We start from the raw sequence: 24,824 nt of genomic DNA, 5'->3' as shown, positions 1-24,824 counted from the left end.
TCATAGTTTTGATGCCTTCAGTGAGAATTTACAATGTAAATAGTCATGAAAATAAAAAGGAAACACATTGAATGAGAAGGTGTGTCCAAACTTTTGGCCTGTACTGTACATGTAGGAATATGAGCAGTGAGCACTATATTAAAACTTTCTCAATTCAAAATGTCTATCAATTCAAAAAGCCAAAATCAATACTATATATTGCAGCATTGTGGGTAGGTCAAATATGTATTTTTCCGACTTTATTTCACGGGCCCTGAAAGCAACTCCTCTGGTCAAAAACTTTCAAAAGCATCATGGGAAAGCTCAAACTGCTTAAGCATCACAGCTAACGACAATAAAAGGACCTGAAATGAATAAGATATGGAAAAAAGACTATCAATATTAGATGTAAGAATATGGATTTATTGCACAAAGTCCTCTGAAAGAAATACGAGTTCTAGGAAAAGAAGCGCAGACTGTGGACCGGTCTTTTACACTTCTCTGCAGCGCTGAATAAACTCACGAAGCGCACCGTGCTGGATATGTCAATGCGTGCTGGCCGTGCTGTGAGGGTTGGGCGCAACCAAGTCTCACCCAGAGGTGGGTGGGTTTGTGTGATACATGTTTTTCTCTGCTTGCCAATTACATTGAATCAAGAAAGCCAACCACTTATCATTTTTTATAACAGTTAATATTTTACATTCATCATTATGATAACATTTTTGGGGGGGTTTAACTGGCCACTTTTAATCATTGTTAAGTAATCATTGTTAATGCAGTAATAAGCCCTGACTAACTATTAAAAACAGTTAATTAAAGGTGTCTATTATATCATTAGTAAATGCAATAATAAGCCTTGACTAACTTTTAATCACAGTTAACTAAGGTGTCTATTTTACCATTAGTCAATGCCGTAACAAGCCTTGACTAACTGTTAATAACAGTTAACTAAGGTGTATATTTTAACATTAGGTAATGTACTAAAAAGCCTAAACTGGAAATAAAAGCTATCTAAAGTGTCTAAGTAAAGCCTTAGTTGATGTTGATGAAGGTATTTCCTAATATTACTAGGTGGTTGATGAAGATGTTTGATAGCATGTATGTCTTGAGGTTCACGGCCAAGCCATATCATTATGGGAAAACGTTTTTTATTGTTTATTGTTATTCCACTATATTTGTCTACTTTTGGTAGAGGGTGAGATCAGGGAAAAGACTCCATAGTCTCCATGCAGAGGTTTGCTTCTTCCTTTGTCTTCATGTAGACATTAACTTAAAGCCCAACCTATAAAAATGATGGAGCATGCTATATAAGCAATATTTAACCTTAAATGGTCACTTAATTAATGTGTAATAATACTGAATAAGCCTTACTAAAAAATAACTAAACAGTTGTTAATGCTCTTTGGTAGACTTATTGTAAAGTAGAGAACATATGCACCGTAACTAACACTTAATTAACGTGTAACAATACTGAATAAGCCTTACTAAACCATCAATAAACAGTTATTAATGCTCTTTGGTAGACTTATTGTAAAGTGGAGAACATATGCACCTTAACTAATACATAACTAATGTGTAACAATGCTGAATAAGCCTTAATGAACCCTTACTAAACAGTTATTAATGCTCTGGTAGACTTATTGTAAAGTTGAGAAGATATGCACCTTAACTAACACTTAATTAATGTGTAACAATACTGAATAAGCCTTAATAAACCACAACTAAAGAGTTATTAATGCTCTTTGGTAGACTTATTTTAAAGTAGAGAACATGTGCACCTTAACTAACACTTAGTCAATGTATAACAATACTGAATGAGCCTTACTAAACCATAATTAAACAGTTATGAATGCTCTTTGATAGATTTATTGCAAAGTTAAGAACATATGCACCTTAACTAACACTTAATAACAATGATTACAGTTTGTTTGACTTAAACATTAACACAGCCTTTAAACATTAGTGAAACATTGTCAATGTGAAATCAAATCTTCATGACAACCTTCTGGTATGAACACATATTCAAAATGTAAACAATGTTTTTATTTAATTCTGAGTTTGACTCAGTCAGTTCTCATCTTTCTTTCCACTGAAGACTCAGCGCTATAACAGTTTGATTCCTGTATGGAGATTACACTGGATATTTTCCCACTCTCGTCATCTTCACTGTCATGTCTTCTGGATAGTTTTCCTCTCTTGAAACCTAACAAACCAAGTGGGATATATCAATTTCTTTTAAATGCATGCAAAAGCTACGTATGCAAGGATTGATCTTTAATTATATCACCGTCAAATCTTTACACATATTGTACACTCAGATGACAACAAAACATGATAGGGCAGCCTTAATAGCACACACTGCCTAGTGAGTGGTGAGCTACCTTGACGATCATGATTATCCATTATCTAGATTGTGTCCAGAATATTAATGCATTGATGCATCTGACAGCCAGCAATCACAGCATTTAAATGTTTGTTTATATAAATCACAGTATACTATGAACCATAAACAAAAGTAAACAGGCTCATTAGCCGGGTAATATTAACTGCAGGCTAATATGTTCTTGACATGCTAGCTTTACTTACTCATCTCCAAGTCCGTAAAACTCTTAAACAGCATATCATAAAGTGACTCAAAATAAAAACAATATTAGAGGAGACAATGACAAACCTTATCCCCTTATCATCCAGGTGCTAAACAGGTTAAACATAAAACCGTTTTATAACTTTTTGCTTGTATGAGCTGCGCACTTTGCCCGCTTGTGGGAACAAATATATACTTCCAGTTTCGATCTTTTCAAAATAAAAACGCTAACGCTGGAAACTGCTATAGATTATTAAATGAGCAGAGGTGTCAAAAGTATTCACATTCATTACTCAAGTAGAAGTACAGATATTAGGGTTTGAAAAGACTTTTGTAGAAGTTGAAGTATCAACTCAAGCTTTTTACTTAAGTAAAAGTGTAAAAGTACTGGTTTCAAAACTACTTAAAGTATAAAAGTAAAAGTAATGTAAGGCAGAGATCTTCAACAGGAGGTCCTCAGAGTCATTGCAGGGGGGCCTCCAAATTATTGTAAATTTTTGAGTCTTTAAAAAGAAAAAAAAATGAAAATGCCTTAACATAATTCCAATATATTATTAGCAAATATAAATTCCCACTGATGATAGGCTTACTGGCCTATAGGTTAGGTAGTCACTAAGATATCAGCCCACAAATACAGTTAATCCTAGATTTACTGTGCCACATACAGTATGTAACATTAAAATATGATTTATAAAATCATGCCAACAATTCATATTTTAATAGCTTATGAAAAAAGGGTATGTAAGAACGCTTTAGGTTGCCCTAACAGTTATTGTAGGCCCAGTTAAATATGCAACTTAATTTCATACAATATGTAGTAGGGGGTCCCTGCTACATCTCACTTTAAGTTAAGGGGTCCTTGGTTTAAAAAACGTTGAAGACCCCTGATGTAATGCCATTAAGGACAAAAGCTTAACCCCAAAACGTAGGGACAAAACCCCACTTCCACAAAAAACATTTTTCTAAAGACCATAATGACTATAATAGCTAAGGTTATATTACAATCATACCTGCAAACTCAGAAGGACTGAAAAAGGTGACACATCTCTTCTGTGTTTTTTAGACAACAGTAGCTATAGTCCGGTGTTACAATCCTCTCCAGTGAAATACAGACACACTTTACACCGTTTAGCTCTCAGCATTTTAACCGTGTTTACTCCAGCTGCTAGCTAACGCTAGGCTAACGTTAGCTGCTGCCAACTGTAGTGTTAACTAGCGTCCCGTGCGGCGATGTGTCAGTTCCCTCTAACGTCCGTTTTCGGAGCATCAGAGAGAAGCGCAGGCATTTAAGTGGCTCCTAAATAAGGCAACGAAATCCGCGTTGCTATTCGGTCCGGTAGATAACGGTCGTTAAAGCACCGGTGGTGTATTAGCACCGGGTCTGTGCAGGTGCGATGGATCACGTACAAACCAATAGGGTGTCAGAATGGCTATGTTTATACTTCTCATCCAACCACAATCACATTCACTCTCTCCGGATGGAGCGATCTGGATAGGTTTTTTTTTTTTTGAACGATGACAAGCCGGAATGAAAACAAGCCGAACTGAAATGTGAGTAACTATTTTTAAAATTTAAGGAGTAGAAAGTACAGATAATTGCGTGAAAATGTAAGGAGTAAAAGTAAAAAGTATGCTGTAAAATAATCACTCCAGTAAAGTATAGATACCCAAAATTTCTACTTAAGTAAGGTAACGAAGTATTTGTACTTCGTTACTTGACACCTCTGTAAATGAGTGAAACGAACTAATATGTGGGTCACTTAGAGCTAGCTTGGCTGTTATGTTAGCTTTAACATAAGTTAATCGCAGAAGAATCTGCCAGAAAACAGGGATATTTTGGTTACCTAAAGCTAGCTAACTTGCTAGCTAGTGCTTTTATTTTGAAAAGATCGAAACCGGAAGTATGGTAAGCGGGCTGAGGCCACGGGCAACATATGCTGCTGATACTCTGCAAAAGAAAGCATGGTGTATGCTTATCTTGTTCATCATCTGGCTGATAAAGGAAGAAGGTTTGTCAGTGTTTACTCTAATATCATTTGTATTGTCAGTCACTTTATGATATGCAGTTTAAGAGTTTTACGGACTTGGAGATGAGTATGTGCAAGTAAAGCTAGAATGTCAACATATTTTAGCCTGCAGTTAATTATCAGGCTAATGATCCTGTTTAGCTACATGAAACGGTGTAACTTGAGAGATAGAAATGCAATAACTACGGTATATTGGATGTGACAGAAGGTTCAAAGGAGAATCATTTTAATATTGTATTAGGCTTTTAATTTAGGTTGATTGCTGCATAGAAAGTGAATGAACTATCCAACCATGAAGACCATCTTTCAGCCAGGGAGGCTACACTATGATAATGATTACTTATGGTCCATAGTATACTGTGATCTATACAAACAAACATTTAAATGCTGTGATTGCTGGCTATCAGATGCATCAATGCATTAATATTCTGTACACTATCTAGATAATGGATAATCATGATCGTCAAGGTAGCTCACCACTCACTAGGTAGAGTGTGTACCATTAAGGCTGCCTTATCATGTTTTGTTGTCATTTGTACAATATGTGTAAAGATTTGATGTTGATCTAGTGAACGATCAATTCTTGCATCAGTAGCTTTTGCATGCATTTAAAAGAAATTGATATATCCCAGGTCCGTGTACTTTTTCGTTCATTCGATTTTCATTTCATAAACAGACTTAAAAAACAAAAAACGAATGGTTATTTGATTTTCGTTTTAAAATACAACAATTGAAATTGAAATACAAGGCATTTTTTTCCTTTTCATGGTCAAAAGGGGATGGGAGAAATTAAAAATATGCTGTGATTTTCATTTTCTATTTCATATAACAAAAATAAAATCACTCGGAAATAGAAATGAAAAAAGGTTTTTTTTTTCATATTCAGAGACCTACCAGTGTTGCTTTCAGCCCAGGCTAAAATTACTTTGGAAACCTGTGCTCTTGATAATGGCGGGGGGGATTTTATTTCATAATGTCAAATGTATTTATTCCCCTCTCTCCCTGCCTCCCTCTACGACTCTGTGTCTCTACCGCACAAACACTTCGCCCCAAGAGAGTCGAACCAGCTGAGGAAACAGACTTTTCAGTTCACGGCTGTAACGTTACCGTTACGCCACCGTTAACAATCCCAAACGTTCTGTTGCTGATCTGGCAGAGTCACCGGCGGTTCGGGATCAGATCATGGGGATCAGACCTCCGGTGCTGGGTCTATTCTAATATTAGCTGCTGCGAGCTAGCTAGCAGCTAGCCACCAGCCCTGTGACCTCGGTCCCCACGGTTCGCCCCCCAGTGCTGACAGACTCTGGTCCGTCTGCAGAGCTGCGTTACCCGCTCTAGCTGAGCTGGGAATCTGCCGCCTTCGTGATTTATTCATATTTTATTTTATTTGCAGATAGTGATATGCTATGATGCACTGATGTCAGGCAGGCTTGCTGCTGCTTTTAGTCTGAGTCTGTGAGATAACCAAACTTCCTTTAAATATAACGTGCATATAAATAGATGGAATAAATAAAAGTCCCTCGAAATACATAGTAAAACATACATGTATTTAGGCTATTGAAGTATTATGACTAAAGCCTGTATTTCATGATCTATTTCATAGCCATATGTATATTTATGTAAAGGGGGGGAAAAAACGGAAGTTATAGGCTACAGATTCCCTCAGCTGCAGCCGGGACATTCTAAAACGCTTAACGTGAAAAAGCTTAACTTTAATGTACCTAAACAATGATCAATCAGATATCAGTCAGTTATCAGTCAGATAACGTCCATAACGACTTTAGGTTAGATTTTTGATCACTGTTTATAAACAGTGAACCAAAAATCGCTTAACGAAAAAGCTTAATGGTTAACCACGTTAAGCTTTTTCCTTACAATTTCCCTTAATGAAGCAGAAACCCTTAATGTCAGCTAACGTCCATAATAATTGTAGTTTGGGTTAGATTTTTTAGTTTTTCAGTGGTTATGAGGAGCAATATGAGAGAGAAATTTGGTAATCCTTGATCATTGCTCATTGATCATAGAGCCGGGTACGCCAGCTCTGCAGAGTCAGTCCGGGAGCGAACCGCGAGGAACCGAGGTCACAGGGCTGGTGCTTGCTGCTAGCTAGCTGCAGCAGCAGCTAATATTAGAATATTAGACCCAGCACCGGGGTCTGATCCCCATGATCTGATCCCGAACCCCGGTGACTCTCTGCCAGATCAGCTTAACGGCAGCAACAGAACGTTTGCTGGGATTGTTAACGGTGGCGTAACGGTAACGTTACAGCCGTGAACTGAAAGTCTATTTGCTCCGCTGGTTCGACTCTCTCGGGCGAAGTTGTCTCGCGCGGGTAGAGACAGGGAGGCAGGGAGAGAGGGTAAAATACATGTGACATTATGAAATAAAATTCCCCCAAGGATTATCAAGAGTATAGCTAGCTAGGTTTCCAAAGTAATTTTGGCCTGGGCTGAACACTGGTAGGCTATGCTGGCGCTGTTGCCTTGGAAATGACAACATCCGGTCTCTGAATATAAAAAAACAAGCCTTTTTTCGTTTCTGTTTTCGAGTGATTTTATTTTTGTTATATAAAATAGAAAATGAAAATCACAGCATATTTTAAATTTCTCCCATCCCATTTCGACCATGAAAAAGAAAAAACGCATTGTATTTCAATTTCAAATGTCATGTTTTAAAACGAAAATCAAATAACCATTCGTTTTTTGTTTTTTAATACCTGTTTATGAAATGAAAATCGAATGAACGAAAAAGTACACGAGCTTCCCACTTGGTTTGTTAGGTTTCAAGAGAGGAAAACTATCCAGGAGACATGACAGTGAAGATGACGAGAGCGGGACAATTTCCAGTGTAATCTCCATACAGGAATCAAACTGTTATAGTGCTGAGTCTTCAGTGGAAAGAAAGATGAGAACTGACTGAGAATCAAATGAAAACCTTGTTTACATTTTGAATATGTGTGCATAAAAGAAGGTTGTCATGAAGATTTGATTTCACATTGACAATGTTTCAATAATGTTTAAAAGCTGTGTGAATGTTTAAGTCAAAGAGTATTAATGAACTATGAATCATTGTTTAGTAATGCTTATTCAGCACTCTTATGCATTTATCAAGTGTAAGTTGAGGTGCATATGTTCTTAACTTTACAATAAGTCTATTAAAGAGCATTCATAACTGTTTAGTTATGGTTAGGTAAGGCTTATTCAGTATTGTTACACATTAATTAAGTATTAGTAAAGGTGCATATGTTCTCCACTTTACAATAAGTCTACTAAAGAGCTTTAATAACTGTTTATTGATGGTTTAGTAAGGCTTATTCAGTATTATTACACATTAATTAAGTGTTAGTTAAGGTGCATATGTTCTCTACTTTACAATAAGCCTACCAAAGAGCATTAATGAATAATTAACAATAATGAATAAGCCTTACTTAACCATCAATAAAAGTTGTTTATTGATGGTTAGGTAAGGCTTATTCATTATTGTTACACATTAATTAAGTATTAGTAAAGGTGCATATGTTCTCCACTTTAAAATAAGTCTACCAAAGAGCATTAATAACTGTTTATTGATGGTTAGGTAAGGCTTGTTCAGTATTGTTACACATGAATTAAGTATTAGTAATGGTGTATATGTTCTCAACTTTACAATGATTCTACCAAATAGCATTAATAACTGTTTAGTAATGGTTTATTAAGGCTTATTCAGTACTGTTACACATTAAGTGTTAGTAAAGGTGCATATGTTCTCCACTTTACAATAAGTCTACCAAAGAGCATTAATAACTGTTTAGTGATGGTTTATTAAAGCTTATTCAGTATTGTTACACATTAATTACGTATTAGTTAAGGAGCATATGTTCTCTACTTTACAATAAGTCTACCAAAGAGCATTAATAACTGTTTATTGATGTTTAGGTAAGGCTTATTCAGTATTATTACACATTAATTAAGTGACCATTTAAGGTTAAATATTGCTTATATAGCATGCTCCATCATTTTTATAGGTTGGGCTTTAAGTTAATGTCTACATGAAGACAAAGGAAGAAGCAAACCTCTGCATGGAGACTATGGAGTCTTTTCCCTGATCTCACCCTCTACCAAAAGTAGACAAATATAGTGGAATAACAATAAACAATAAAAAACGTTTTCCCATAATGATATGGCTTGGCTGTGAACCTCAAGACATACATGCTATCAAACATCTTCATCAACCACCTAGTAATATTAGGAAATACCTTCATCAACATCAACTAAGGCTTTACTTAGACACTTTAGATAGCTTTTATTTCCAGTTTAGGCTTTTTAGTACATTACCTAATGTTAAAATATACACCTTAGTTAACTGTTATTAACAGTTAGTCAAGGCTTATTATTGCATTTACTAATGATATAATAGACACCTTTAATTAACTGTTTTTAATAGTCAGGGCTTATTACTGCATTAACTAATAGTCAAATAGACACGTTAGTTAACTGTGATTAACAGTTAGTTAAGGCATCAACTAATGGTAAATAATGCATCAATTAATACCTTAGTTAACATGAGCATTGTTAATAAATGTTTATTAGACAATTTATTCAACCCTTAATAACGGTTAGTTAATGCTTGTTAATGCATTAACTAATGCTAATTAATGTACACTTATTGTAAAGTGTTACCGTTAAAGCTTGTGTCATGTCGTGCCCCCCCACTGGTTGTGAATGGTTAGTGCCCCTGGACACTGGCCCAAGTGCCCTTATGGATAATCCGGGCGATTTTTTCACCTAATATTGATAACTAGAGTACAATATTCGTATTGTGTTCTTTTGCTTACTTTCTGATGCATATGTGTTACTCATGATGTGTGGCTAACAATATATCATGCTTATAAAACAGTATTAAACTGCTGAATGAACACTCGGAATTTCTCCATGACAACAAGAGACAGATGCCAGCATTAGCTACCTTATAGCGCTTTTCCATTACATGGTACCTGCTCAACTCGCCTCGACTCTACTCGCCTTTTTTTGTTTTCCATTATGAAAAAAAGTACCTGGTACCTGCTAACAGATACTTTTTTTAGTACCACCTCAGTCGAGGTTCCAAGTGAGCTGAGGCGAGCCGAGAAGGTGACGTGAAAGCCCTGCAGGCTGCTGATTGGTCGGAAAGAATCGTCACTGATCACCAACCCAGCGTTTTTAAATAGTTTAGCCAGCGGTGCTTTGTTGCTGCCTCCAGCTTTCTCCGTAGCATATGCTATATACAAGTGGCCTGATGTTTATAGTTGTGCGCTGGTTTGTGTGTGTGTGTGGGGAGTGGGTGAGCGATGGATCAGTGAGAGAGTGACGGCGATTATCTTCGGAGCGAGTAGTGACTCTAGAGTCATATAGTGAGAGAAACAAAGAGTCTCCTCTGTTCTTTATGACCACGGTGGGAGATCTGGAGTAGGAAAAGTTAACTATCTCGTTGATTTCATGTTGTTTATGGAGAAGGAGAACCAGAAAATGAGTCGGGACGGGGGAAATGCTGGGGAAATTATATATATGTCAATGGGGAAATGCACCGTTACCAAGCCACGCCCACGGCAGTCGCTATGACGACCAGCCACGCTGAGGCGGTACTAAAATCTACAATGGAAAAGGGACGCACAGTGCGTCGCGTTGAGTCGAGGCGAGTAGAGTCGAGGCGAGTCGAGTAGGTACCATGTAATGGAAAAACGCCATAAGCTTAGCCATCCGAACAAAAATCAACAATAAAATAACAATTTGGCATATAAACAACAATCATTCATCCTTCCTCCAATTTAGGACCTTAACAAAGCTATAGTCACAATATATATGATCAAAATCATAAAAATAAGAGCTTATAACTTTTAAGCGGGGGAGCTTGCTAGCCTTAGTGACAGTTGCGTCCACTTGTTACCCAAAATTAACAAATTATCAATTCACTCAAAAAATACAAACAAATCAACTATTAAGGGTATTCCCCTAACGGTAAAACAAATATGCAGGTGCTTGAGTGACATTTACCCATTACAGAATAAATAAGTCAGTGATTTGGCTGGTCTGCATAGCTTTGCCAACTAGATAAAGAACAGAGCAGCACAGTGAGATCGTGGTGCCTTTGACTCAAATCAGATTTTTTTTTTTTAATTGGGGGTATCTGCAAATATACTTAATAAATAAAGAATTTAAAGTATATTTCGTATTTTTATCAGAAACTGCTTTATTGGCCAAGTAAGTGTAAACACAAGGGAATTAGAATGGCTAGATGTGGCTTTCAACACAGAAACAGACATAACATTACGGCACCACTGTGGCTCAGTGGTTAGCACTTCTGCCTCCCAGCAAGAAGGTTCTAGGTTTGAATCCAGGTCGTTCTTGAGACTTTCTGTGTGGAGTTCTCCCCGTGCTTGCGTGGGTTTCCTCCGGGTGCTCCTGTTTCTTCCCACCATAAAGACATGCATGCTAGGACTACAGTTGAAAATTAGCAGACTGGCTAACACTGGCACATTTACAGAAATGTTGATTAATGTCCTAATCAAATAAAACTTACAAAAAAAAAACAAAGATGAACAAGGTAATGTTAAACATGAATGTTTGATTACTATGTATATAAGTTATATAAAGTGCATATGTACATAAAGTTACATGTAAACAGATCTATGAAGTAAATTGGTGTAAATCCAATTTCAGTAGATGGCGCCAGTGTTCAATAAATGTTAGACTCTTACAATGTTACAATGCATTCTTCCAACTCTGCAGGTCACATAAGATGATGATGTACTACAATTTAATTCATTGTATTATTTTTATACTGTCAGTATTTTTAGAGCAACTTTTACAATGGAATAAGGTCCTTGGAATATGTATATGTTGACTTAATTAAAATAAATTTTAACCTATATGCTATAACATAGGCTTACTGATTGATGTCACTTAAATTCACTCAATACATTGTGGGTCGGGGGCAAGTCTGATGCCTATATTAGGTGTGGCGTTGTACTTATCACGATGTATACTGGCGACGTTGTAGTTAATCCACATGTTAGAGTCACACGACAGTCGCCTTCGGTAGGTTATCCGTGGCACAATTCACTCGCCATACGAGGGGGGGGAGGGGGCGTCCTCACAGCATTTAAAACCAGAGCTGTTGTCTAATCTGTTCAGTGAAGTAACTTTTGGTGATTAAATGTGAAACTACAAGAACAAACAAACAGTTATTACACCAAAGAGGCAGTGTTTCCAGGAATTAAACATTTACATTTAATTAATTTTATCACATTTAATATATTAATTATATAACCATAATGAAACATCTGATCATCAGTGTAGACCTTGTTTTCTACACAGCTGTCTGCTGTCAGTGATACTAGTTCATCACTACCTCTTACCAACTGCTTGTGTTAGTTTATCAAACTTTGTAGCGCAGCGCTGCTATGATTACTTTATCTTTATCCATTAGACTTTTCATCTCTTCCAGTTTTTTCTCCTTCTCCATGTCTCCTTTCTCCTTCATCTTCTCAATCAGGAAGTCCATGTGGACATAAGTGGACACTGAATTTACATTCAGGGCGACCTGCTCTAGTTGGACAACAAGCTCAAAGGACTCGTCCAGCAACTGATCTTTTTCTTGCTGAAGTTCTGCCATGTTTTTTTTAAGAGTTTCCAAAAAGCGCAACTTCTGCTCACTTTCTGCTTTGTTCTGTTCATATTTGTCCTTCACATCTTCCAGGGTCTTCTGAACTCTCCTTGTCTTGGCCACATAGATCCAGGGGGTTTTGACATGCCTTGATTCATCTGAACACTCACCCTCACAGTCAATGCATTGTTCTTCCTTCACATGAGCTGATGCAGGACACTTCCCGGGACATACAGTACAGCGGTCATCTTTCATGACCTCACAGTGTTCTGGATACAAGGCCAGTGTGCATGGATAGTGACAGTTCTCCTCACAGACAGTACAGCAGACAGCTCCTCCATAATTGAACCCAAATGCCCACCACCTACTCTCTCTAACAACTCTTTGTTTAACTCTGTAGGGCTCATCAACTTCTACAGTGAAGTTCTTGTTGTTCTTCATCTCTTCTTCATGTTTCTTCAGAGCTTCCTGAGTCTGTTGGATTTCTGTCTGTTTTTTATCAATCTCCTTGATTATCTCCTGCAGGTTGTTGGTGCAAGCTGTCAGTTTGATTTGGGATTTCATGACTTCCACAGTTGTCATCAGGCTCTGATGGGATTGTTTGGTCAGGAAATCAGCAAAATGACCCATATGTTTCATTGTCATTTCCCATGCAGCTTTTAGAGCAACATTATTTTTCTTTGTTTTCTTTGTTTTCTGGTGGTTGTTGAACATAAAATGAACAGGCTCCCCATCTTTGTCTTTGGCACATTTAACGTTTGCATCCTCGAGAGCTTGTAGAACATTTTCCGCTGTCCCACCATCTGAGTGTGTGATGAGAGCGACAAGGTTCTTCTCCAGGTCTTTTCCAAACAGAGACATCACTGAATCAAAGATGTACCTCAGTCGGTCAGTCAGTCGATTCTCACTCGCTGTCATCACCAGACCCACTGCATTAATCTCATGAACTCCATCCACTGACTGGAACAAGTCTAATAATCTTTGACTGATGTTGACATCTTGTTTGATTCCATCAGTGCTATCGTATCCAGGAGTATCGATGATGGTCAGAGAGTAGGGCAGAGGTTTATCTTCAAAACCAAAGATCTGGTACACGATCACATCTGATGTCTGACTTTCTGGTTGACTTTTCTTCTCCTCCTCTACGATCTTAAACCAGACATCATCCTCCCACTCCACTCCCATGGCGTAGTTGACCAGAGCGTTGATCAGAGTAGATTTTCCTGATCCTGTTTCACCAACAAGTAAGATGGTTTTGTTTATCTTGTTTGGATCTTTTTCACCAAGAGTCATTCTTGTCAGAGATCCAAGGTTCTCTTTCGTTCTCAGAGGTTGAATGTCTTCTTTCTTTGGTGTCAGCTGGTAGAGAGTGGGAGATCCTGATTGGATCACTTCACTTGTGGAAATTATGTTCCCATATTTGGATGATGTATTTCTGTAGAGAAGTAAAGACAAGTTAGAACATGGCTGAACATAGAAAACACACATGAACTCAGAAACTGAATCTGTACTTTAGAGACTTTAAAAAAGCAGTACTAGTAATATGTAATAAGAAGACTGTGTACAGGGTAAGCGGCGGGTCCAGACGGTGTGTGTCCAAAATTACTGAGTGACTTAGCTGACTGTGCAGCTCAATTAGCGGAGCCTCTCCAGAAGCTCTTCAACTTGAGTCTACAGACAGAGAAAGTTACGGTGCTGTGGAAAACATGAGGGGGGGGACACGCACTCTCCCTCAGCTGTTGCCTCGTTCTGACTCATGAAAAAAAACACAAGTAAAACAAAAGACACTGCATAAACTCCGCTACCGTGTGTTTATTTAAATATAAGTAGCCTACACCTAAACATAGCCTAGGCCTAAGAGATTGCAATATAAGCCTGTATTACTACTTATTGTAGGGGCGAGGCCTCAAAACCGAGAATATATTGGGGCGTGATATTTAAATGACGATCGTTTCCAGCCGCTGCATTTATTAATGTCCGATCATTGTATCATCACGCTCTGATTGGTGTGATACGAACGTTTCATGAATCACACATGAAGCCTGTCATAAGATGATTTCTGCGCTGGTTTCTACGTTAGGTTGATAAATGAGGGCCACTGAGAACTGTAGTAGAGGGCAGTGCATGTAGCAAACTGAACGCCATAATGGGTAATGACACCCCCCCCCCTACAACTTCCTGGTTGGACAAAGTAGCAGTTACAGTGAGCAACTGCTCTCGCTGCACTGTAGGACAGAGAGGTTTAGGAGATCCTTTGTCCCCACAGCCATCAGGCTCTTTAACACCACCTAAACACCCCCTCCCCCAAATATACCAGACCAAATGAACTGGGCTGTGTGCAGTATAGTTATAATTATGCTGCTCTTATCCTGTTTTTAATTCTCTTGTGTATGCATTTGCATTGTAGTTATTTATTTATTATGGGGAACTGTGTGGTGTGTGGGTATGTGTGTTTATGTGTGAGCTGCTGGACACTCGAATTTCCCCACTGGGATGAATAAAGTATCTTCTATTCTATTCTAATGATGTAATAATGTAGTAATGCAAGTGACCATAACGTACATTTGATCCTGAAACTATTAGCTAAAAATATATCTGGTCTGGTTCTTTCTGTAATCTGGAGGATTTATTTCAAATAAATGTTTGTTAAGTCCTTATAAATCACTGAAAAAAGTAATGATGGCGATTCAGTCTACAGTCCACTGATTAAAGTATTGCAATATTTATTTATTGCCAGTATCATGAACTGGGTGTCTGGCCTCTACATCTCTGGGAGAAAAAACAAATCTCCATTGTATTCAAACTAAAAATGGATTTATGCACACAATTGAAAACCTGAAGCTCACTTATCAACAACAAGACCACAAAATATAAACATAACTAAATATAAACATTCAGCACAATTTCATTGTTTTTAATTGAATAGAAATTCTAAATCAACCAGAACTGAAATCTTAAGGATTGCCACCCAGGGCAATATTAGCCCTTTAGGGGTGCTGAATTACCCCTACACCTGATCCCTACAGCCCTAAAAAATAATTGAAAAAAAGTCTTTGTTAATCTACTGTAAACTTAGAAGTTCGGCTCTAGAAATATCAAAGCATTGTGAAACGAAACCCAGAATCTAGACGCCTAGATCAATTAGAAATAATTCTGATTCATTTTCAGAAAATAGTGCTTGTCAGCCATTAGTCAAAATCACATAAATCACTAATTTTTAAAATGTATTGATACTGCATTTTGGAAATGTCTGCTTTTCTATAGATACATATCTGATTTAATATGTAATACCACCTGAACTTTGTAGTAACGGCCCTGTGGCTCAGAATTAAAGGAAGATTTCTCTGAATGGGTGGTGTCTCTCTGGTTACATAGTTCAGTGTTTCCTCTATCATGATGGTCGAAAATGATGTTAAAGGTCCCATGGCATGAAAATTCACTTTTTGAGGTTTTTTAACATTAATATGAGTTCCCCCAGCCTGTCTATGGTCCCCCAGTGGCTAGAAATGGTGATAGGTGTAAACCGAGCCCTGGGTATCCTGCTCTGCCTTTGAGATAATGAAAGCTCAGATGGGCCGTTTTGGAATCTGCTTGTTATGAGGTCATAAGGAGCAAGGTTACCTCCCCTTTCTCTGCTTTGCCCGCCCAGAGAATTTGGCCCCCCCCATGAGAGAGAGAGAGAGACATCATGGCTTTCAAACGAGCAAAGTGGCAGTTGGTCAAGACCACACCCCCACCCTCCACCTTGCCCCTCCCTCTCTCCTCCTCAATAGCTTCAGACACAGAAATGGTACATCCTAAGGGAAGCTCATTGTGGGACTGGCTCTAGTGGCTGTAGTTCTGCACCAAAGCTGAATTTCGGGAAAGAGACTTCAGATACAGTATTAGGGGACCACTAAGGTCTATATAAAAGAGACTTCAGATACAGTATTAGGGGACCACTAAGGTCTATATAAAAGAGACTTCAGATACAGTATTAGGGGACCACTAAGGGGTATATAAAAGAGACTTCAGATACAGTATTAGGGGACCACTAAGGTCTATATAAAAGAGACTTCAGATACAGTATTAGGGGACCACTAAGGCCTATATAAAAGAGACTTCAGATACAGTATTAGGGGACCACTAAGGTCTATATAAAAGAGACTTCAGATACAGTATTAGGGGACCACTAAGGTCTATATAAAAGAGACTTCAGATACAGTATTAGGGGACCACTAAGGTCTATATAAGAGAGACTTTAGATACAGTATTAGGGGACCACTAAGGTCTATATAAAAGAGACTTCAGATACAGTATTAGGGGACCACTAAGGCCTATATAAAAGAGACTTCAGATACAGTATTAGGGGACCACTAAGGTCTATATAAGAGAGACTTTAGATACAGTATTAGGGGACCACTAAGGTCTATATAAAAGAGACTTTAGATACAGTATTAGGGGACCACTAAGGTCTATATAAAAGCATCCAAATAGCACCATGTCATGGGACCTTTAAAATGCAAAAATAGCACAGTAGAAAGTTAAAAAAAAACTACATTAAAAGGCTACCAGGCACCCCTAAAGCTCTGATCCTAGGAAAAACAGTGAAAAACAGGCCTGATTTCATTTGTTTATATAATCAAATCAATCAGTTACTTTTTCGGTCTTAGTTCTCTGAATGTATACAACAAGATACAACCGTTCCTTTTTCAACAGCCACCTAAAAGTAGGTTTTGCATATAGCGATTTTGCTAATGAATTAAAAAACTCAAAACAGCACCATCTAAAGGCCGGTTGACGCCATACTTGTCACATAGCCTCAATGCGCCATGAGAAACACCTGTGTTAAATTTTGTGTCCATCGGAATAGCGGTTGCCAAGATACAACCGTTCCTGTTTAGACACACACCTACAGGAAGTTGGTCCTCCATAACTTGTACATTGTTTTAGCTATCAAAATTCTTTTGATATCGTTTTGTCACGAGGATCCTTCAAGTGTATTTGCAAGTTTTCGTGCCGATCGGACTCACGCCTCAAGAGCAGTTAGACAAAGTAGGTTTCCCATATATAGATATTTTGTGATTATTTAAAAAAATTAAAACAGCACCATCTAATGGCCAATTGACCAATTGCACAGATGCTAAACTGGCCATGAGGAACAACTTTGTCAAGTTTCGGGGCAATTGGAATAATTGTTGCCAAGATAACTTCCTCTTTAGATAGGAAGATGCTATAACGCACATTTTTTCAACCATCAAAATTCTTTTGAAAGCTTTTCGTCATGAGGGTCAACAGACAGTAACTGCAAAGACTCAAGAAGATGGAAATCACAACCTAGGACAAGTTCGAAAGCAATGTAAAACACATGAAAAAATGTAATTAAATATAGCCACCTTCCGGTTGGGCGGAGTTAATGCATACCACTCCCAAGCATAATTGTGTATTCAGATGAAAGAGTTTAATATTCTGCATTATTTTATATTTTTGCACGAAAACCAAGATTTTCAGAACTTTTAGAATTTTTTGAATTATTTTTTTCTAAAAATAGTACCACAGACTTCAAGATGAGACCTATGTTCCCTCCAAATCTGGTATATAAACTTATTACTTTTGTCCAATTTAAGATGCACGTTAGGGGGCGCTATGGAGACATACATAACTGTAGTTTCAAAAAGGTCTGACGTGTGCCAATATGTTTGAGTTTTCCAGCATGCTAAGCCCCTCAAAAATGTGAGTGACAGTGCAGAATACTAATAATAATCCTTACAAAAACAATCGGTGCCTCACACTTACTGTGCAAGGCCCCGCTAATTAACATATCTGAAAAGGAATAGGAAGAAGGATAACTCTGTTTAAGCCTACCCCTTCTCCACTACTCATGTTAATGATCATCAGAATGGCTTCATATTTATGTCATATCCTATCTAAACATATAATTTACATTTGCTGTATATACCCACACACAAAAAGAAAACATATATATATATATATATATATATATATATATATATATATATTTTCATATATACATATGTATTTATCCACCATTAAAAAGGTAAATATTTGTGCTGTTTAAAAATGAACCAGATCAGTTAATATCAGTGTTTTTGATTTGAAGAATAATGAATGTGTGATTCCTAAAGATGGTATAGAGCTCAACAGTGACCGCCCACTTTTTAAACGGCTCTGATGTTTAATTAAATGCTGATATATAAAGAGTTTTAACCCTGGAACCAAGGCAACCAGCTACGTGAGGAATCAGGATCATAAAACATTTAACTTGGCAAATTTAATTTTTTGGATATTGAAGAAACTTCAGTGGAACAAGTTGTGTACAGGAAATACCACAGACTTCAGAGGTAGCAGCTCGCTCTAGCTGTTCGCGGGTTCTGTAAACATTTCCATTGTAACCGCGAGTTGAACCAATCAGAGACGTTGCTGTTGCGCTTAGGATTGTGGGTAGTGTAGTACTTATCCATAAGATCATGAATAAAATAATTTAAAAAAGAAATAGTTGATTTCATGCAGATTTATGTCTTCTACCGGAGCAGAAACATTCATTTCACATCCTCAGAGCTCGGGGTCGGTCTACCTCAGACTGTCTTTAAACTTTATCTCTGATAATCTAATCAGTCAATCAATCAATCAATCAATCAATCAATGGGATTGTTACTTCCAGAACCACACTGTTGAGCTCTATTATGACTAATTCTTATGGCTCTTTTTTGTAATATAATATAATATAATAATAGTGATGATATTTAACATTTACAAGTATTGCCACAAACCTCTCTTATGTAGTGAATTGTCTCATCATAGTAGTAAAATGTGATCCAGCAGTGTTGTATTACTCACGTTGCCATGGTAACAGCTTCCCAGAAGTTGAGGATGGAGCACCTTGTGAGTTTTCTGGAAGAAGTAGTCAGTGATCAACCACAGTGAGTTTGATATGTGGGGGGACAGGAGGCTCTAAACTAGATCAGTTACATTCCTGCTTTACTTTACTTTAATCAGAGTTAATAACAGACACAATAACTCTAAAACCATGACAGTTTATCTCACTTATTTATGTTTTCACAGAAAAAAGATATAGACTTAAAACAGGCTGCTTACCATCCTTTAAACAGATAATGTTTCAAAAGTATAAATGCTTTTAACCTGAAACAGAATCATTTATCAAGTTCAAACACTAACCAGAGTTAAAATCAGAGGTGTCTGTATATGGAAGCTTCTCTCTAGACTCCATCTTTAGAAACTTAAGTCTTTTTAAATGCTCGACCAACAACAACAACAACAACAACAACAACAACACTGGACCGACTGGAGGGTCCAGCACAGTTAGAGGTGTTAAACATTTCACATTATGGCCATTTATCTAACAGTTTAAACACTTTACTACTTTTTCTTTTCTTTTCCAGGAAAACCTTTGAAAGACCTGTTGATCTCAGGAGCAGAACAGTAGCTGATGTAACAAACAGGAAGACAGAAAACCATCCAACCTGTGATACACACCTGTGTTTTTAAAGTCCTGGTCAACCCAGGAAGAGGTCCAGTGAATGTGGTCTAGACCTACTCTATCTGTAAAGTGTCTCGAGATAACTCTTTTTATGATTTGATACTATAAATAAAATTGAATTGAATTGAATTGAAATGTATCTGAAGTTCCTAAGGCTTGGTGACATAGTGACTATGGACACAGTCTGGAAAAAAGAAAATTAATTATATGAATGTAAGGTAGTATGTTTAGTTATTAGTTATGTCAAATACATTTTCCTCATTATCTCTGGTGTATCTTCTGATCTGATAATTTAAGGTATTTCTCGTTCTAAAGTGTTCTTACCTGTGTTGTTGGTCTGTGATGTTGGGGAGGCAGAGAGACAAGAGAACAGTTTATATACCTGCAGAAAGGGGCGGACACTCTGTGGTCACATGATTTCACAGAAACAGTCTCAGAGACGGAGTTACTTCATAGACTGCAGTGAAGTCTTTTTATGAAGAATTTAATGTCACGTGATTTCACAGAAACTTCAAATCATAAGTTTAACCAGAGGGGAAGTGAGGGAGGAGTTCTCTTTAGATAAAACTTCTACTGATCACCTGAGTTGAAGTTCAGCAACAGCATAATAAAAGAATTAATAATTATAAGTGTATGAAACAAAAGTTGTCACAGGTGATTAGAGAGCCTGTACATACTTTACATACTTTCTGTCTATACTCAACTGCCTGTCACATCTCCTATTTCTTACCCTCCATTCACCTGACTGTTCATTGGTAAAATTAAGGAGGAATTTAGGCTGCTACCTCAGCTTTAAACTTAAGCTTTAACTTCTTTACACATTTTTCTACAGAATATTTCCAGTTTGTCAACAACTTCTTCTGGCCAGGGCCGTATTAAGATTATTTATACCTAACCCGGTTTTTGTTTTCCTGAACCCAACAATCCTGTTCTCGCGGCGCTCGGCGAGGGGCTGCCAGCAACGGGGAGAGGCAGGGGCTCCTCCCACACCGAGCAGCGCTGCTCTCCCCTGCCCCCCCCGTGAAATGCATTGTTTGGTGTGTGTGTGTGTGTGTCTGTGTGTGTGTGTGTCTGTTGTGTGTGTGTGTGTGTGTGTGTGTGTGTGTGTCTATGTGTGTGTGTGTCTGTGTGTGTGTGTGTGTGTGTGTGTGTGTGTGTGTGTGTGTGTGTGTGTGTGTGTGTGTGTGTGTGTGTGTGTGTGTGTGTGTGTGTGTGTCTGTGAATCTTTATGTGGTCGTGTCTGATTGTAGGTGTCTGTGTGTGAATGTTGTCTTTCTGCACCTGCTATTCCCACACAGTTACCATACAAGTTACCAAATTGTTACATTTTAAGCACTTTCACCTGTTTTGCACCAATAATGATCCAAAATGTTGTTTCTATTTTTTACCTTTTTAATAATTGAATTTCCTTTCTCACAAAAAACGAAAATGATCATATGATCATAAATGTGATCCCACAGGGGTAAATGGCAAATATGAACCATAAATGATGTATATCATTGGTAATTGAGCTAAATCTGTTAAGTATTAAGGCTGTGTAACAACAATATGAACACTACACAAGGGTTACGGCTTCCAAACAGGATTTATTTTGGATGTTCTACCTCTGTTAGGAGCACATCCATCTCACAATCACTGAATCGGGTTTTCCCCATTTTTCCGTTTGGTGATTGGTGATCAAGGGCTCCTTTCAAGGCTGGAATATTCATTGATTGATTAACATGGACCTTATTAGGACGACCTCGGGAGGAGCGTGAGGCTCTTGCAGGACCGCATAAGGTAACGCACGTCTGTATTTATAACGAGAAGAGTGCGCACCGGTGTGCACCGCAAGGTGTTATAAATCAGAATATTGTTTTTGCGTACGAAAATTCTGACTTTTTTGCGCACAAAATCTTTCAGAATAGGATCTACGCACAGTTTTATAAATGAGGCCCCTGATCTGGATGTTCAAAAATGTCCCAACAGGTCCTATCAAAGCAGTCCTGCAGCTGCTGAGAGTCTCCATCAGGCCATGTTTTAACAATTTTTGTGATGGTAGGAGCGGTTTTCCTTCAATGGGTGTATGCCGGGACTGAAAGCAGTGACATGTGGTTAGACTGGGCCAGATGTGGTAAAGTGTGTTAGCTCCCCTGGTTGCACACTTTACGTGCTGATGGAATTTTGGGAGCACTACTTTTAAGTCTGCATGGTTGAAGTCCCCCGTATCAATAAACACTGCCTCAGGATACCTGCTCTGTTGACTGCTGCCATTTAAAAGTCAGAGAGCTACGTTAGCGTTAGCATCCGTGGAATGTACACAAAGGTGATCAGGACAATGTTAAACTCTCTAGGGAGATAAATGGGACGACATTTGATAGTCACATACTCCAGGTCCGGGGAGCAGTGATGGTCCAAAGTCACTGTGTTAGTACACCACAGGTTGTTGACATACACACACAGTCCCCCTCCTCTGCTCTTACCGGAGTTACTCGTCCTTTCCTGGCGCTGTGATGTGTAGCCTGCTAGCAGGATAGCTGAGTCCGGGATGAGTGAGTGGAGCCAGGTTTCCGTGATCAACAGGATGCAACTGTACTTGATGACATTGGGCCTCATTCACCAACCGTTCATACGAAGAAATGTGTTCTTAAACCCTTCTTACGCACTTTTTATGAAGATTCTGACATTCACTAAAGTTTTCTTAACTTGGATTTGTTCTTAGCTAAGAACGTGACGATTCATCGATCCTAAGAACACAGGTGGGAACAAATCTGCTGTTTAAGAACACGTCATGAATCTGACGTAGACTTTTCTTAGAAACCTTCTTAAGAACATATTTAAGAGAAAACTTAGGAAGATATTGGTGAATGAGGCTCAATGATTATTGCAACCTGAAGCCTCAGGTCATTTTATTAGAGAGCGATCTTGCATTGGTGAGAAAGATGCTGGGAAGCAGTGGTTTGTGTGGTTTCCTTCGTAGCCTTGGCAGCGCGCCGGCCCTGCAACCCCACTTTTGTTTCCTCTCCCAGCGCCGCCTTCTCCGCCTTCCCGCTGGGATGGTAATCCACGGTGAGCCGTGGCATCTTGCAAAGTCCGGAGGAAAGTTGTGTGAGCGGTGAAAATCAGAGAAAACGCTCTGTTCGCTACAAATGCCAAACTTTAAGAGATCCTTTTGGCTGTGTTTTTCGCACAACAGAAAAACTGGATACAAATCAAGATGTACACAGACATTCACAAAAAGTACCGACAGAGAAAGCACTGAGCCACTGCAGCTACGTGTGCCGCCATCAATCGTCCTAATGTTAATTCTGATTTGGATCAGGTCTTAAATGTAGGACCAGTAAAGTTTCTTAGGCAGGAGTTCAGACACTGAACCAGTGGCCTAAAACCAAAAATATGGACAAAAGACATTTTTACAAAGTCACTTGATGTCCACATCTCAAATAATTTCTTGACAGTGAAAAACAGAAACGTTTTTTTACATATGTCAGGATGTGACTGTAGGCAGCTTTTCATTTTTTTTTTGTTGTTTAAAGGAACCATTCTCTTGAACTGAAGTTGTTTTTTTTTCAACAGTGGAAACGCCTTGTTTTGCTGGTAACAAAGGACCCAATGTCCTTTGTACACAATGTAAAGTACACAATGTAAGCTAGTATCAGGAGATGGTATGAAACTGGCACACCAACAGTCTCACCGGTTGGTGCAGAAAACTTTTCCATTTGTTCTGATTGTCTGAACTGTTTCCTGATTGAATATTTCTGCTGTAAATAACAAAGCTGCAGAGGAATGAAGCAAAGGTTGAACAGCCACACCTTCAATAGAATATGTTGTCAGGTTATGTTATCCTAAGATTTAAAAGGTTAAAGTTAGTTTCACTATCACTACAAGTCTGTTCTGTGAGCTCATGCTAAACACTAGTGAGTAAAAAACAAAAGCAAAGTGGAGCATTATAACATTATAAATCACCTGGGGTGGGAAAGATTTTTTATCTTATTATCTGAAAGATATAGAGACATTATGAACTAACCTTTTCCACTAAGATCTCATAACATTCACAGTGATAACACATTTTTTATTTAATGTCTTGTGTTTTGTTGATTTTGTGGACTGTTTTAACCATTTGTTTTAAATTTTAGGATTATCTGGTTTTGTGAAGTGCTATAGTGTGTGTGTGTGTGTGTGTGTGTGTGTGTGTGTGTGTGTGTGTGTGTGTGTGTGTGTGTGTGTGTGTCTCTTTGTGTGTGCATCATATGTCTGTGGGTGTGTGTGTGTGTTCCTACCTCAGCTGGTTCAAACCAGTCTGACTGCCTCCCCACCCTTAAGTGTCAATGCTTTGGGTGTGTGTATGCATTCATCACTATGTGTATGTGTTATGTATGTGCAACACCACGCCCTTGACCTACATACACATGATACCTTTACACGTGGCCGGCTTTTTCATAAACGGACATTTCATTCTTTCCGTTTTCAAAAATAACATTATGCACAGCTGTCAGTTTTATGTGTATATGCCGTGTATATGCCGCCTAGAGCACGCCAAACCTGTAGGTAGCGGTGTAATGAGAAGCTGAAGCCCATGTTAGCCAATCAGAATCCAGAAAATAGCAACAACAGCAACAAATCACTTCCTCTCTCTCCTCTTCCTCTGCTGCCTGAAGGGCCATTCACATTGTAGGCACAAATGGCAGTGCTGTGCTATGAAACCCATTAATATAATGTCAATGGCTTTAAAACAATTGTTGTAAACTGCACCGCATAGTGACTGACCTTCAAAAGTGTGTATTTTGATTGAAATCTTTTGTTTACATGTCCAAAGCAAGTATTTATACCACTGACCCAATCAAACTGACAAGTTCTTACGCCATTGTTTATACCAAGGTAGTCAATCTTTGTGTTGTCCATATTTAACAGTTCACTCTGTAAGTATAGTGTAATGAACAATGCACATGAAAGGGAGCACTATTCCCTATGGGACACATTATTGTCATCTCTGATCTGAGAAATGTGCCAAAGCAACTGAGAAGAAGTGTACTGTTGTGAGCTGCGAAAACCAAATACCAAGTTGATATACAGCTCCATACAGGTATTTGTAGGACATATTTGTATTTGTATGTTTATATGAAGTAAATATGTTTGG

The 24,824-nt window shown here is 38.2% G+C and overlaps 1 protein-coding gene across 1 annotated transcript; it reads right to left on the bottom strand.

The window, feature by feature from the left end:
* Positions 1 to 11,027: 11,027 nt before the first annotated feature.
* LOC120545273 lies at positions 11,028 to 20,042 on the bottom strand. The gene is made up of 3 exons (XM_039779470.1): positions 20,033 to 20,042; positions 19,048 to 19,101; positions 11,028 to 13,645 (listed from the first exon to the last, which is right to left on the bottom strand). Exons 2-3 carry the CDS (start codon positions 19,053 to 19,055, stop codon positions 11,983 to 11,985), a joined length of 1,671 nt encoding a protein of 556 aa, XP_039635404.1. The 5' UTR covers positions 19,056 to 19,101; positions 20,033 to 20,042; the 3' UTR covers positions 11,028 to 11,982.
* Between the last annotated feature and the right edge of the window lie 4,782 nt (positions 20,043 to 24,824).

Source organism: Perca fluviatilis, chromosome 17 (assembly GCF_010015445.1).
Source record: "Perca fluviatilis chromosome 17, GENO_Pfluv_1.0, whole genome shotgun sequence".
Taxonomy (NCBI): Eukaryota; Metazoa; Chordata; class Actinopteri; order Perciformes; family Percidae; genus Perca; species Perca fluviatilis.
The sequence above is the reverse complement of the archived record's forward strand: the minus strand, read 5'-3'. Positions and strand labels throughout refer to the sequence as shown.